At 59.5% G+C, this 15,566-nt stretch overlaps 1 protein-coding gene across 1 annotated transcript in view; it reads left to right on the top strand.

The window, feature by feature from the left end:
- The first annotated feature begins 1,341 nt into the window (after positions 1–1,341).
- Positions 1,342–15,566, top strand: part of SEPTIN9 (septin 9) — a 151,187-nt gene continuing 136,962 nt past the window's right edge. The window contains exon 1 of the mRNA XM_045814506.2: positions 1,342–1,445. Coding sequence (XP_045670462.2) covers positions 1,427–1,445 — 19 coding nt within the window. The 5' untranslated portion in view covers positions 1,342–1,426. The remainder of the gene's footprint in view (positions 1,446–15,566) is intronic.

The raw sequence follows: 15,566 nt of genomic DNA, 5'->3' as shown, positions 1-15,566 counted from the left end.
CTGCCTCGGCCTCCCATCCCTAGATAAGCAGCGGGAGGCTGGCCGGGGCAGAGTCCAATGTCTCCTCTGGTCCAGTTGACTCTAACTAGGGGTTGGGGAAGGTCACCTGGCCGGGCAGATTTCTTAAGAAGGGGAGCAGGTGGCAAGGACTCAGCCACCGAGCCACACGTACCTCAGTTCTCATTGACACGAGTTTCCCACTCTGGCAGGAAATAAAAATGCTTCTTGGACCCCTATGGAAAGTAAAGGATGAGAGGGAAAGAGAGCGTTGGAGAAGCTAAGCCTACTTTCTCCTGTGTGCTGTTTGGGACGGCGGCCAGGAGCAGGCAGCGTTGAGCCCTGGCTGAGAAGCTGCGTGGAGCTCCTCCCCCACAGCCGTCTTCACCTGGGGGCCTGGGCGGGCAAATCTGGCAGGGCTGGCCGGGTGCTTCTCTGAGCGCTCGTGATACATCGCGCCTCCGGCTTCACCACGCCCTTCCCTCTGCCTGGAACAGCCTGCCTCCCCCAACCTTGGCTACCTGGTAGATTCCTACTCATTCTTTAAAACCTTGCTTTGGCACCACCTTAATAAAACTCTGGCATCATCCTCTAGACAAAATGCATCACTTTCTCCTCTGTACGTTAAAAAAAAAGTTTTATTACGGAAAATTTCCTTAAGGATACAAAAGCAGAGAGAACTCTGAACTTTTGCCGGGGAATGCACACTCTCATCGCTGCCTGTATTACGCAGGCTGGAAAGGCGCGTGTCCCTGCGTCTGCTCTTCAGAGCCGCGCACAGTACCTGGCACATAGCGGATAAATGTTTCTCAGATGGAACAGAAATGAGCTGATACAACGCGCCCATTTTACAGATGCGGAAACAGAGCCTCCCCCACCCCGGCTCATCAGAGGAGTCGAGGCCGTCTGTTCTTTTGACTACTAGACAGGCAGACAGGTACCCGGCCCACCCAGTCCTGCCCTGGGCAACTAAGCAGGAGTCGGGCTCCGCCCCCCTCCCCCGGGGCTGGCCCGCTGTGCCACAGCCTCCCGCCGTGGCCCGCGCGCGCGGCCGCTCCCCGCGCTCCCTCCTCCCCCGCCGCGGCCACCTGGGCCCTGGCGCCCGGACTCGGACAGGAAAGGGGCTGCGACGCCCCGGGACCAGCCCTTCGCGCTGGGGGTGGGGGGGTGGGGGCGGTGCGGGCCGCGAGGGCGCCCCCTCCCTCGGACCGGGGGATGCAGAGCCGGGGCCGCGGGGCCGCGCCAGGTGCAGCGCGGGGCGGGGCCGGGCGCGCACCTCCACGGGCGGGGGCGGGGCCGGGGGCGGGCCGGGGCCGCCCCTCCTCCCGCCCCACCCCGCGCACTCCGGGCCCGGGATTAGCGACCCGGGAGCCCGCGCCCCGCGGCCTCGCCGCCACACTTTCCTGGGAGCGGCGGCCGCGGCGGCACCATGAAGAAGTCGTACTCAGGTGGGCGCCGCGGCCGGAGCGGGGAGGGGTCGGTGTCCCGGGACGAGCCCTTCTTACCTGAGCCGAGGTGGTGGTGGGTGGGGACGGCGCGGGCCGTTGCACTCCCGCGCAGGCTCCCGCGCGTGGGCCGTTCGCTCCCGGCCGGCGTTCGCAGCCCCCAGCCCCGGACCGGGATGCAGGGCCCTCCGGGCGGTGAGCCCCTCGACGGACTTGGCGCTGCCCTTTGCTCCCAGGCCGCGGGGCCCGCGCGCCCATCAGGGACCACCCGGGCGGGGGTCGGGGTCGGGGGGGTCGGGGTCGGGGGAGTCCTGGCGCTCGAGGCCTCTGACCCCCGCACGGCTGGCTGGGCTCCCGACCTTGCCCAGGGTCCCCCGCCGCCGTCAGCCACTGCTCGCTCAGGTGCCCGGGGGGGCCGCCGGGGGGGGGGGCGCTGCCCTAGGCTGGCCGAACGTACTTCCTGCTCGCCCTCCTTGCCCCTTGCGTCCTCTCGGACTCTCCGGCCGCCGCCGGTCCCGGTGTGCGGAGACGTGTGTTTGCAGGGGGTGGTGGGCTGGAGGATTTCCTGGGGCTCGGCCTCCAGGGCTGGTGGTCCAGGCCGCAGCATCCTTTCTTCAGATGAACTGTTCGTTAGCCCTCTAACCCGGTGGGGCACGGGAAGTTCGCCAAATGGGACCATTCAGCAAGGCCCGGGCTTAGTACCACGGGTTTATGCGGTGGGTCTCCGAGTGCGCTCCCCCCCCCCCCCACCCCGCCGCCGTGTGGTGACATCCTAACTCCACTGGCAGGTCTGCCCTCACACAGGTGGGGGAGGCCTCACCGCTCCCATCACTCTGAAGTTCCATTTCACAGGTGGGCAAACTGAGGCCACAAGCATAGAAGGGCAGACAAGGGTAACCTAGATCTCTCTGTCCTTTTTCCTTTCTTCTTCTTTTTTTCTTTGTGGTTACCCCCAGGGGATCCTGGCAGGATCTGTTGTCCTCCTCAGTTCTCAAATAAGTGGCATCTCCTCTTTTGCTCACCTTGCAAACTGTGTTCCTCCCCTTAATCTATTTGCACATGAAGTTTTCTGCCAAGGACTCATGAACTGATTTTTACTGATAAGAGGACGGCATCATGGGACTTAGTTGGAGCTGAAGAGGCCATTCAGGCCAACCCCCTGCCTTTGGGCCATTCGCAGTCTCCTGTTTTCCACATTCAGGAACTGAAATGAGTAATAAAGAATAACTTGTCTCAAAGAGGGTTACTCAGAACTTCCTTTAAAATACCCTTCTGGGTCAGTGGCTTAGAATTTCAACCTATACCCCCTTGTTGCAAACAGCATGGCCCTTCAGACACCCCCAGCACAGCCCTATCTTGGGAGCGTGGGCGAGTTGATGTAATGGTGGGGGAGGTGGGGGCTTCCAGGTGGCATATGCTGGGGTTTGGCGCTTGGCCTCCCTTCCTCCCCAGCATGCTCCAAATACTTGAGATGGTTGTGGGCATTGCTGCTGTGTGCGGCCCTCTCCCTGGGATGGCCAGCCCAGTGCAGCCCAGGGAGCTCTGTTGGCTCTCGCCCTAGGCTCCTTGCACTTCACCTCCTGCTGGTGGGTCTGGACAGTGGGGGTGATATGGGTCCTGCCAGGTCATAGGTCCTTGGCCTTTTCCCGGAGAGACTTTGAGACCCTCCTCCGTGGATGCCAGAGGGCCCCTGAAGCAGGCTTGGGCTCCTCTCCTCCATGCCTTCTCTCCCTCCCCCCAGGTAAATTAAAAAAAAAAGATGAAGCTTTGTGTAATAAATGGAAGTAGGGTTTATGGGGTGAGTGGGAACCAGCTCTTGTAAAGGCAGCCTCCAAGGCTCCTGTGTTTACCTAACGGGGCGGAGCCCTGGAGGATGGGAGCAGGGAGGGTTTGGACCACTTCCCGTTTGTTCCCCTGCTGGCAGAGGTCCAACGTGGGCTGGGTCCCTCTGCCGTAGTTGTGTGCGATTGGACTGGAGGGGCCTGGCCCAGGGGCAAGCTGGCCTCTTGGCCTCATTGGGAGCATGCTCCGGTTCCCCTGGTGTGCCCTGTTCCGGAGGGGTGCTCTGCAGAAGTCAGACTGACCCCTATATAGCACCAATGCTATGACATGAAGGAGAGCCCAAACGGTGTTAAAAATCCACTCCCCCCCCCCTCGCCCCATGGTTTAAAATGCAAGGACAGCCAAGAAGCCTTTTCTTTTCTGCCTGGACTGAGTGGGATCACTGCTCTGGACCTATTTATGGGCTCGGAAAGAGATCGAATGATTATAATGGGGTCCTCTGTAGAGCTGGTTTTGAGCACTCATGAGTCTGTGAAACGGGGAAAGTTTTTAAGCTGTGCCCTGGGGCAGACCCCAAGTATCTCGGGTCTGTGCGCATTCACTGGACACACGCCATGCGCTGGGCACGTCCCGCCAGGGCCGTGAGTGTACAAAGATGCTGAACAGATGGGGGTCCCTGCTGCATGCTTACAGGGGAGACAAGAAGCAGGGGAGACACCAGCTGAATGACACCCACGCTCCCCCGACCTGAGCCACAGGCTCCACGTGCCGAATGCCCTGGAAGGAGGGACCACGGCTGTGACGGGAGGTTTGAGTGGGAGGCAAGATGGAACTGGGCCTTGACAAATGGGAGGTGGGGAGTAGGTGGAGAATAAGAAAGGGCTTTCCAGGTGGGGGCTGCAGGCCGCAGCTCCAGGCTGTTCCCGGATGCACCTGACCTGCTGGTCTGTGGGGTGGGGCTGGCATCGGTCCGCAGGCGGCGTGGGCTCCAGAAGCCCATCCCAGGCTGGTGCCGCGTCACAGGGGCAGGGCACGTGATCTCGCTTCACTTGTTGAACAGGGCTGGTGCTGATTCGTTGTGACAATTGCACGAGCCCCTGCACAGAAAGGCCTAGAAACGCCTGCCCTGCGCCTCTGTGGCCGCCATCATCCCTGTCATTCTTACCAGCAGCGGGAAGGCCGAGAAGGCCGTGGGTTCCTGCCCTTTCCTAGGAAGCCCGGGAGCTGCCCGGTCCTCCCTGCACCCTCTGCTGCTCCGGAGGCCAGGAGTGAGGCCCAGGCTTCTCCCTCAGCCCCTCGGCCTTGGAGCCGGCTGCGGTCTGCGCCCCTCCGATTTTCCGGTGTTCTGAGTTTGGGGCTTCTCACTGCACGCCGGGTCGCGTGGACCTGGCCTTTCAGTGTCCCTAGCTCCCCTGGGAACCCTCATGGGCCTAGGCTCTTACCTGAGGCCCCCAAACCACAGAAATGGGGAGCAGGGGGGTGGGGGTTGGTCTGTGGGTGCATTTGGGAATTAGTCTGAGATTTTATGTGGCTTTCAGGATATTCACAAAGGGATACCTGGCCTACCAGAGGTTGAAAAGACCTGGGTAGATCCAGAGGCCTGGGTAGATCCAGAGGCCTGGGTAGATCCAGAGGCCTGGGTAGATCCAGAGGCCTGGGTAGATCCAGAGGCCTGGGTAGATCCAGAGGCCTGGGTAGATCCAGAGGCCTGGGTAGATCCAGAGGCCTGGGTAGATCCAGAGGCCTGGGTAGATCCAGAGGCCTGGGTAGATCCAGAGGCCTGGGTAGATCCAGAGGCCTGGGTAGATCCAGAGGCCTGGGTAGGAGGCTGGACCCCAGAGGAAGGGCCTGAGAGAGATTATGTCTGCAGCTGGCCCCTGGAAAACCAGGCCTTCCTCACCCAGTGCCCTAGGAGCTGACTTATGGGAAGGGAGAGGAACCTCCCAGAACACTTCCCCAGTGAGCTAACCCTGGGTTGCCGGGTGAGCGCGGGCAAGGGGCTAAGGCAGGGTTCTTCCTCTTCTCTGTCCCGGCCCCTCGCTCCACCCGGTCCTCATGGACCCTTGTCTCCTCGAGTCCAAGCCTGTTTGCTCCGGCTCCTTCAGGGACCCCTGGCAGAGAGAAAGAGCTACCTTGTGCAGTTAGGCTATGGCTCCGTGGACTTGTGCCCAGGACCGTGGGACTCATGGATCCCGAAGCCCCCCAGTCATGAGCAAGCTGGCCGAGCCGGAGACCTGGGGCCATGGCTCTTGCTGGCCTGTTGCAGAGGTGGGAAGGCACACTCAGGCACGGGTGATCTGCCTGCTCGCCCTTCTGGCCTCACCCCCCCCCGCCCCGCGCCCCCAGTCATCTGCCCGGCAGCACCTGGCCAGCCAGCCTGGAGGGTTCTGGGTCCTTGGCATGCACCTGAGTCTGAGGCAGCCCACCTTCTTCCTGAAGATCCGCCCCCAGTTCAAGGAGTCAGGACGGGGGCAGAGGGGACATGAGATCGCCCCTCCGGAGCAGAGGCCAAGAGCCCGTGAACCAGGTGGACATGCTCAGAGCTCCCAGGAGGGGGTCAGCCCAAGGCTTCTCACCTGAGGACCTGGGAACCCCGCTAGCGGGAAGAAGGCTCTCCCTGCCCCCCCCCCCCAATCCCTTGGGCAGCCCTCTGAGACTCTCCTGCCCATCCCAGGCTGCCCCACGGGGAGGGGGCCTGGCGCTGGGACCTTGTTTCCGCACTGCTGTTTGTCCATGGGCAGTGTTGTGTGGGCCGTGCAGTTTGTCTAAGATGTGCTCGATAAGGAAGGCCCAGCGCACAGCGGCGCAGGGCCCAGCCCCGGGCGAGGAGCGCCAGTTCCTGGGCGGATCCGGCTGCTGGCCTTGGGGGAGGGAGGGCTGGAGAGAGAGGCCCCAGGCCCCAGGGGTGTGAGCCTCTGTGGGGGGAGGGAGGTGACTGTGCTGGGTTCCTGGCTCTCTGTTGGAGCTATTATCTTGGAAGGCCCAGCTCGAGGCGTGGCCTGCGGATCTGGGGGGATCTGTGGGTGTGAGTGGGGGTGCAGCCCCCCTAGTGACCTGTTCAGAGCACAGGAGGGACGGGGGCTGAGCTGTGGGGTGCCTGTCTCCCCAAGCTTCCTGGCCTGTTTTGACTCTCCCTGTGGGTTCAGTCGCTCATTCCCAGAAGCGTCTGCTGGGCGCTGCCGCGTGCCAGGCTCCAAGCGTCCTTCCTGCTCCCTGGTGGCTCTCATTGCCACTCTGGAAGGGTAGCCTGGCCTTGGGTCTCCAAGGTTGAGTGGGGCATTCTGCTCCCAGCTCGGTTTCTCTGGGCCTTATCTCCCTGTCCCCGCGCGGGGCCCAGGTCCATTGCAGCCCATGTGAAGGGGGGCATTGAGCTGCTTCCCACAGAGGGGGCGTCGGCTCCCAGGCGTCTTGCTGTCAGTGGCCTTCTGGAAGCCCTGCAACAACTGAGCTTTGTCCCCGGCCTAATCTGACCTGGTTCTCTGAAGCGTGACTGCTGGCAGCCTGCAGGCCTCCAGCACAGGAAAAGGGGCAGCGGCAGGGAGAGTAAGAAGATCTGGGTCACGGGGTGGCCCTGGAACCCAGGCTGCCTGCCTTCTCTGGCAGGAATGCACGTCACCCGTCATCCTCCAAAGGCTGCTGGCTGCGGCCCCACGTGGCATGTGTGGGCCCCACAAAGTGCTGGGTGGGGAGAGGAGGGCTGGGAGGACCTCTGTCTTGCTGGCTGACACCCCTTGGGGAGTCGTGTCTTCTGCTGGCCTGGGGTTTCAGAGTGGGACGAGACAGGATGATGGGACAGCGGGGTTGTCCACTGTCTTCTTTCTGGCTTCTGGAAAGGCCTTGCTCGTCCCGGGCAGCTTAGGGGGCGCGCAGTGATGCCTAAGCTGTGGCTGGACCTTCTTGGGCCCTCCGGGCTGCACCTGGGAACCAGGGGCTGGTCACGCAGCTCTGGGAGTCCTTGAGAGCTGAGCCAGGGCCCCTCGTCCTGGCCCCGCCGGGCGTGTTGGGGCAGTGGCTGAAAGGCAGGCGGCAGCGACTGTCTGCCCGGGCTGGAGATCGCTCCTGGGGAGTGTGGTTACCCGGAGGGGCCGGGGAGAGGCAGGCTGGCAGGCTGCCTCATGCCTGGCCCGCACCTCCACTTGACCCGCATCCTGGGGCTTTCACAGACTTGCCAGGGACCGAGCTCCTGACTCCCTGGCCGGAACAGATCCCAGTGGGAGAATAATGCTCCTGTAACCCAAGCCACTTGGAAGTGGGTGAAATCCAACCCTGTTGTCTTCCAGCCTATTAAGGACCAGGCTAATCCGCTCGGAGGGATTTGGGGGTTAGTTCGCAAAATGCGCTAAGAAAACTGTGACTTTGGCTCTGTAACCACAGGTTCGAGCGTGTGGATGGTTGTACGGAGGTGAGCCAGTGTAGACGCTACAGGGGACACCATGGTGGAGTGGTGTCCCGGGGCGCACAGTGGCAGCAGCTGGGGCTGGGGAGGGGGCAGGGGCGGATCCCCCCCTCCCACCGGCGCAGCGCGTGGCCGCCTCTGGCACCAGGGGCCCGAGGTATGACAAGGCTTCTGCCGCCTCGAGGGTCAGTGCACGTGGCAGCGCCTTCCTGCCGGCCCGGGCTTGACGCTCCGGCTGCCAGACCTTTGCGTACATTTTTTGGGTTCGTTTCCTTGAAGAAAAGCTTTCTAAGATACACACTGTGCGTCTCTTCTGTCTCTTTTGTCTCCCCCCGCCCCGCCCCGGCCCCACGGTTCGTTTTGTTCAGGACTTATTGCCGATGTGACTAGGAAATTGTAAGAACAAATTCTTCGGCTCCAGCAGTTGTAACCTTGCTCTCTGTGCGCCCTCGGCCCCAGGCCCGGGCCTGGCATTGATGCGCTATCGAAGGGATATAAGGTGTTTTCCCAGAGGCGCACGTTCCCTGGAGACACCATTTTAACTCTGCTCTTTCCACCCGAAAGCAGATCTCATGCACGGACTGCAGAATTCTAACTTTCCTGGCTCTTGGGCGCGCACGTCCCCCGAGTGACTTCATCGTCCTCTCCCTGGCGGCTGACACTGACCCTGTTCTGGGAGGGCGGGGTGGGGGTGGGGGGGTGTGCCTCGACTCCGGGGCTCGGTGCTGAGCTGCAGATGTTACCGCAGCTGTGCTTCCAGGACACGGGCTGGCTGGACACCAGAAATTTTTCCAGGTAATTAGCTTAATGAAACTTTGCACATGATGGTTCCTTTTTTCCATCACTCCTAGGTTGCCCCCGAACCTGACAAGCGTTCTGGCTGCAGCTTTCCATGGGGAGGCTTGAGGGGCAGAGATGCCATTTGCTTGGCTTGTTAACCTGCTTCAAGGGCTGACTCGTCTCAAACATCAGCCCCAGATCTGTACGGTGGAGCCCCGACCCCCGGTGGGATGGCACTTGGAGGTGCGGCCTTTGGGGGTGATTCCGTTTAGACAGTCTTGAGGGTGGGGCTGCCATGGGGGGATTGGTGTCCCTGTAAGAAGAGGAGGCGACTGCAGTAACACCCTACCGGCCATGGAAGGATAAGCACTTTTTTTATTATTATTATTAAAAATCAATAAAAGCTCAGACCTCTTGTCTACAGGGCTTGATTCCCTTCTCTTGCTGCTGGGCAAAGCCAGGAGCCCCCCCCCCCAGGGCCCTCCTGCCCTCTGGCCCTTCTTTGCCCCTATAGATGGGCCTGTACCCTAGGAGGTGTCCCTTGGCTGCCTCGGGCCAGCCTGAGTGCCCTAGTCTTGGGGCCAGTCACCCCAGGTGACTGACCACCTCTCCTGGTGACCATTCTTTCTGCTGCCTGGTTCCTTGTGTGGCAACTCCTTCTGGAACTCCAGGCTCCACGGACCAGGCAACAGTGCTGCCTGCCCAGCTGGTCCTCCCAGGGCCTCTGTGCCCCGACCCACGTCTCTCTGCGGTGTGCCCTCCTGCTGTCCTCCCACCACCATCCAAAGCTTGAGAGAAGCACGTGTACCTCTTTGGTGACTCGGGGGGCGCAGTGACAGTGGGGCCCAAAGGCCGGCGAAGCCTTCTGCGTATTCTGGGGGTGCTTTCCTCCTGCTCCTTGCTGCTGTAGCCAGCAGTTCCTGGTGGCTTCTCCTCGATTTTCCCTCGGGTCCACTGGCCCTTGTTAATCTGCTTATCTTTCTCACGTGTGTAGTTTGCTCGTGGCGTGTGTTTTGGTGTCCAGGGGCGACAGAAATCACTGCAGGACTTCAACGTATGGCCTTTGTTATACAGATGATGGAAAGAGGCAGCCGGGCGAATCTGGCTTGCGTGGGGTCTAGACAAGTCTTGAAAAGTATGAACGTGATTCCTTGTTTAGAATGAGGAAAGAAAGAACACTGCTTGTAAATTTTATTTTATTTTTTTTAAAGATTTTATTTTTTAAGTCATCTCTACCCCCACCGTGGGGCCCGAACTCACAACCTCAGCTTAAGAGTCACACGGTGCCCCAACCGAGCCAGCCAGGTGCCCCCAAATTGTAAATTTTAAACAGCTGGCGAATACTGTAAGCACCAGAAAATCCAGAAAAATAGGAATGCTTTTATCAGTCGACCACTTGCCCTGGCTCCAAAGCCGTGGTTTTTTCCTACTGTTGTTTTGGTTTCGCAAACTCTGATGGCTTCTTGACGTGATGACTTGATAATAACATCTTCTCATGAGAGAATAGAAAGTTCATTCATCTTCTGGTTAATCAAAGTTTATTTTTTTACTTTTGGTAGTTGGGATGCATTGAAACACGTGACTTCGGGGGCGCCTGGGTGGCTCCGTGGGTTGAGCGTGTTTGACTCTTGGTTTCGGCTCAGGCCGTGATCTCAGGGTGGTGGGATCGAGCCCTGCGTGGGGCTCCAGCCTCGGTTTGGAGTCTGCCTACCCCTCTCCCTCTGGCTTGTGTGCATGCACGGTTTCTCTAAGATGAAAAGAAAAAATCTTTAAAAGAGTACTTGCTACCCTTTAAAAAAAAAAGAAGTGTGACTTCACACAGGGTTTGTAGGACTGGCACAATTTTTGCCCTGCAAACACAAGAATTCTGATACGTTCTATCTTTAAGACAATTTCTGCTTTTAAGGATGAAATAGACAAGCATGGGGGCATTTGTGACTGTATAGTTCTTTCTTTCTTTCTTTCTTTCTTTCTTTCTTTCTTTCTTTCTTTCTTTCTTTCTTTCTTTCTTTCTTTCTTTCTTTCTTTTTAAAGATTTTATTTATTTATTCGACAGGATAGAGACAGCCAGCGAGAGAGGGAACAAGCAGGGGGAGTGGGAGAGGAAGAAGCAGGCTCATAGCGGAGGAGCCTGATGTGGGGCTCGATCCCATAACGCCGGGATCACGCCCTGAGCCGAAGGCAGACGCTTAACCGCTGTGCCACCCAGGCGCCCCTGTATAGTTATTTCTGACCAGAGATACTTTTTGTTTTGACCCAACGTGGAAGAGAATCGAATTCTCTGCTACCGCTTTGTGTCTGGTCGTCGGGATGACTTTCCGTGGCCTTTGCCGTGGCCTAGCTTCTGGCTCCACACGTTCCACATCTTGCTTTCCCCCACTGCCCATATTTTTCTGGCAGGCACTCGGGTTGTGTTCACGTCTCATCCCGGCTGATTCCGCACAGCAGACAGATTGGAACGGTCATTGGCAGGAGCCTTGCCGGGCTGCCACCTTAGGATGGCTAGCAGTCCCCCGAGTAAACTCAGACACGCCTGTGAGCTAGGTGAACGTAACCCAGCCGAGTCCAAACTAGGTATCTTTCCATCCAACCTGTCCTTGGTGGGAGCCCCTGCATGCCAGCCACCCTCCCACCGGTACCTTACACACGAGAACTGTGATGGGCAAACTCAGAGTGGACATAGACAAGTGATTTCAACTGATGGGATTTAAGATATTTTCTGTTTGGTAAATTCTACAGAAGTGTTTCACCCTGTGAATATGTTGCTGGGGCCCTTCTCGTGCTAGCCAAGGGCCCTGGGGTTCAAGGTTCCTCGGCTTCCTGGAGACAATCTATGGAGGAGCGGTGGGAAGCCACCCCTGCCCCCAACCAGGTCAGAGGGTCAGAGAGAGGAGGTCGTGTCCCCAGTCCAGGGTCACCTGATGGTAGTGGGGAAAGGTGGGCCTGCCCCGGTCAGAGCTGCAGCTTTCACCCCAGACAAGACCTGCTGCGGGAGAAACCTTCCAAGGCAGAGAGGGGGGAAGGATCTATCCCGTTTCTCCCTTGCTCCCACCTGCCAGTCTCCTCCCAAGCCCCCCGCTGGTTGGCAGACCTGGGACCCAGTTGTCCTGTGGACTGCAGTTCTTCTGCCACTCAAAGGAGAGCCCGGGAGGGGTGAGGAATGGAGGGATACACTTATGCTTCAAGATTATCTGTCGTTTACCTGAAATTCAGGTTTAACTGAGTGTATTTTATATGGCAATGTAGTTTATATGGGGGTGGGGAGGTACCCAGAGTCCAGATGCCCGGCTGGTGAAGCTTTGAGGGAAGGGCTCTGTGGGACCTTGGTCAGCCCCGACGTCGTGTGACAGACTGGGCTGCTACTGGGTGATGTTGCTGCCTGCTGTGGGCGGAGCAGAGCCCCCCATGGGCATTAGCTGCTGGCACCTTTCCGACCTGGGAGCCGGACACCCGTGTCAGCTCCCCACGAGGCTGGGAGCGCCACCAGGAGAGCCCAGGTCACTTTTGGCCACTGTTGTATCCCCCAGTCCTGGAACAATGCCTGGTGCACAGGAGATGGTCAGGGATATTTTCACGAGTCTGAGCCTTGTAGATGCAGAAACTCCACTCAGAGAGATTGAACACTTGCCCAGAGATGCAGCCAGAGCTCGGGACGTGACCAGGAGGGCGTCCCCACCTCCCCAGGGCGTCTGTCCAGTGCATGCTTCCGCGGGCGGTGAAGGGCAAGGGTGGAGGCCGGAGAAGAGGGAGGAGCTTATCTCCTTATCTCAGGTTCTTTTCAAGATAAGCCTAGAATTTGACTCTTTACTCCCACCTGCAACTCTTGACTGAGCGGCAGCCCTTCCCAGGTTCAGTGGGCGCGTGAGCCATGGAGAAAGGGGGGGTGAAGACTGTGCGTCCCGGGGCCCCCATCCTGGGCTCGGAGGTGGAGGGGCAGGTGGCTCCGGGCCACTCCCCATCCTTTCCCGAGAGACTCGAACTCGGGTTCGAAGACAAAAATTGAGAATGGATTCTTTCCTGTTCTTCATTGAAAATGGATGTCTGTACGAGTTCTCATAGCGCCTCTTCCTGCAAAGTGGTGACTTTTTGATTGGAGGAAGGTACTGTCCAGACCTCATTTGTTGTTGGCACAGAGCAGAACGGGGTGCATGTATGTGTGTGGGGGGGCATCACCCTCCCCGGGTCAGGATGTCCCGGCTGTGCGCCACCGCAGAGGGGCTGGGGACAGCGGCCAGGTCCTGGGCGGACACAGTGGCTCCGAGGCTGTGTGAGCTGTTGCAGTCATTAAAACCATAACTAATAGTAACGTATGAGCTCGGAAGTCTAGTGAGACGCCTCGGTGCCTGCTTAGCCCTTTCGGCCTTGGCATTTCCTGGGTGCCATCATCCGGACTTGGCTGCAAGGAAGAAATACAGGGCCCTCACGCCGAGTACACCCCTGCCTGCGTCCCCTGGGCAGGCGCCCGGGTTGCACGCACAGGGGGATGTGCATGACACGGGGCGTGGGGCTCCCTGGGCCGCACGGCTGCTGTGGCAGGTGGGGCTGCGCCTGGGCCGCGGGGCGGAGGCGTGGTGCCAGTGCCAGGCGGTTTCCCCGGGCCGGTTTTCTCTGCCTGGAGGTGTGCTGCACTGCTGGGCTGCCCCCGTGGCTCTGCGCCCCGACCCTGCACACCAGTTCTACAAGGAAAACGCCTCCCAGGCCATCTCCGTTCGCCCAGCCCTGCCTGGGATCGCCGCCTTTCTCTTGAGGACCGAGGAGCCCCCAGTCCTAGTCTGGCATCTTCTTTCCTGCTCCGGATCGCGGTGCTTTCTCTGGGTTTGAGGCGCCGCCTGGGGGTGAGTCCTACTTTCTGCCCTCTGCTTCCCTCTGCCTCATCTCCTCTCAAGGGTGTTCCAGCTCGCGGGCTCGGGGCTCCCCACGGTACACTTTATGGGTGGGTGTCACTGCTCTGGAATTCATGACCGTTTATGAAATGGCCTTTGCGCCCAGCCTTGGAGTTTCTGGGGTGCCCGGGTCTGGGAGACCACCCGGATCTTGAGTTCCCCCGAGCATGACTGTTCCCCCTGGATCTTACACTGATTTGCACTTTGTTCAAATGCCTCAGCTCGGGGCAGCCAAGCTTTGTTAATTCCTAATTATAGATCCCTGGGTTCAGGCTGGTGTATGTGGCTGGTGAATAAGCAGCATAAAAATAATTTTAAAATGATTATGATTATGATTAATATGCTACTAATGATAATAATTATATAATTTATCGAGTGCTTACCTCGTGCGAGGCGCTCTGCCGAGAGCCCACAGTATGTGGCCTCGTTTAATCTTGGTCACCTGTGTGCATGCGCAGCGCTCTGTCCGCGGGCTGCAGAGGGACGGGAACCTCGTTTCCCCGGGGGGGTGGGGGTGCAGCTAGCGCCTGGCGAACCCCGGATTTGAACCCTGCTGCTGGGACTGCCAGCTTTCCTGCCTCCCAGGCCTCCGGGACTCCAGCAGTTTGGTCGGGGATGACTCCCGATGGCCAAATTTCACATCGCCTCCTCTCCTCCAGAATGTGTTTTATTTTAAAATCACATAAAAATAACTCAATTCTCAATTGGTACAACTGAGCCCTTAGATGGCTTGGAGGCCTTTCCGGCTCCCTCTTCGGTGGACTCCGACTCGGGGCCTGAGGAATGAGGTCCAAGGAGCTGGATTTCAGTAGCTCTTGGCCGTGGGTCCCTCCCAGGCGGAGGCCAGGCCGAGCAGGCGGGCGGGAGGCGCTGCACGGGGAGGTTGTGCGAGGGCGGGAACCTCAGGCCGCCGCCTCCCCGGCTCGGGAACCAGCGTGCCCAGGATCTTCTCTGTGCCAGGGGCTGCCTGGCACCCGCCGCATGTTTTGGGAAATCGGAAAAATAAACAGCATAAATAAAACAAAAACTCCACCCAAGAAATCGGAGACAGATGCTGTTTTCCTCCTAGCCACTGCTCCAGCCCCACCCTGGGTTTGGGGAGCAGCGAGCCCAGAGGGGGCTTGGGGACCAGATGCCCAGGGGGAAGGGGGGCTATGGAACCTGAATGGGACCTCTTCCTTTTTACCTTTGCGGGAAGCAGGGGCAGGGGCACGGGTGGGGGGGGCGTCCAGCTGGCCCAGGGGGAGTCGCAGCCGGAAGTGAGTCAATCCACAGGAATGTTGGGCCCATTCCTTCTCTGTTCCTCACCCCGTACGGTTTCCATATTGGGGACTCGCTGGATTCAGAGGCAGGGCTGTGGCTCACTGATGCCACTCTTAGCCTGATGGTGGTACCTCTGAGTGGCTCGTGTGTGTGTGTTGAGGGGGTGATGATGGGATGATGATTCTCATGGGTTGTTACATGCAGTGTGGCTCCCATTCAGGGGTGTGGAGGGAGGTCACAGCCATCGAGGAAGGGAGGCCACCAGAGGCCGGGGATGCCCACATTCACACCTCAGCAGCCTTGGGAGCAGGGCCTGTCCCCTCCCTGCGCTGGGCAGCCGGCCAGAGCCATTTCGGGCCCACCCTCTCCTGGTCTTAAGGGAGCTGTCTGTTCCAGAAGTCCAAGGCAGGACCCGCCCACTCGGGCCTGAGGCTGTGGTCCAGGCTCCCGGTCCGGCAGGGCTGGCCTGGAATCCCTGTGCTCTGATTGGATGTCTGAGGATGGACGGTGTCCATGGCTCAGCCGTGAGCAGATGTGCCCCAGAGTAGGTGGGCACCAGGGAGGGATGCTTGCGTGTCTGCCGGGTGAGCTCACTGTACCAGTCGGGGTTCACCGGGTGAGCTCACTGTGGGGGCTGGGCTCATGTCATTATGGAGGCAGAGGAGCGCCACAGGCTGCCGTCTGCAAGCTGGACACCACGGTGTGCATCCCCGTCCGCGGGCTGGAGAAGACCAGTGTCCCGGCCGAGAGCATTCTCCCTTGCTTTGTTCCATTCGTGGCCGCCACACCGGGGGGATAGCTTGCTGCACTCAGTCCACCAATTCAAACGCCAGCCTCGTCCAGAAACACCCTCACTCACACACACCCAGAAATCACGTTCCGCCAAATATCTGGGCGCCTGGGAATGCAGCCAAGTTGACGTGGCGTGGCTGGGGTGGGGCGGGAGGCTCTGCAGGAGATCTTGGCTTCTGGGGGCTTCCAAGCCTTGCTGCCCTGAAACGGCAGTGGTGGCACCTGCCT

Source organism: Ursus americanus, chromosome 23, assembly GCF_024610735.1.
Source record: "Ursus americanus isolate L20-20 chromosome 23, mUrsAme1.1.p, whole genome shotgun sequence".
NCBI classification, from domain to species: domain Eukaryota; kingdom Metazoa; phylum Chordata; class Mammalia; order Carnivora; family Ursidae; genus Ursus; species Ursus americanus.
The sequence above is the reverse complement of the archived record's forward strand: the minus strand, read 5'-3'. Positions and strand labels throughout refer to the sequence as shown.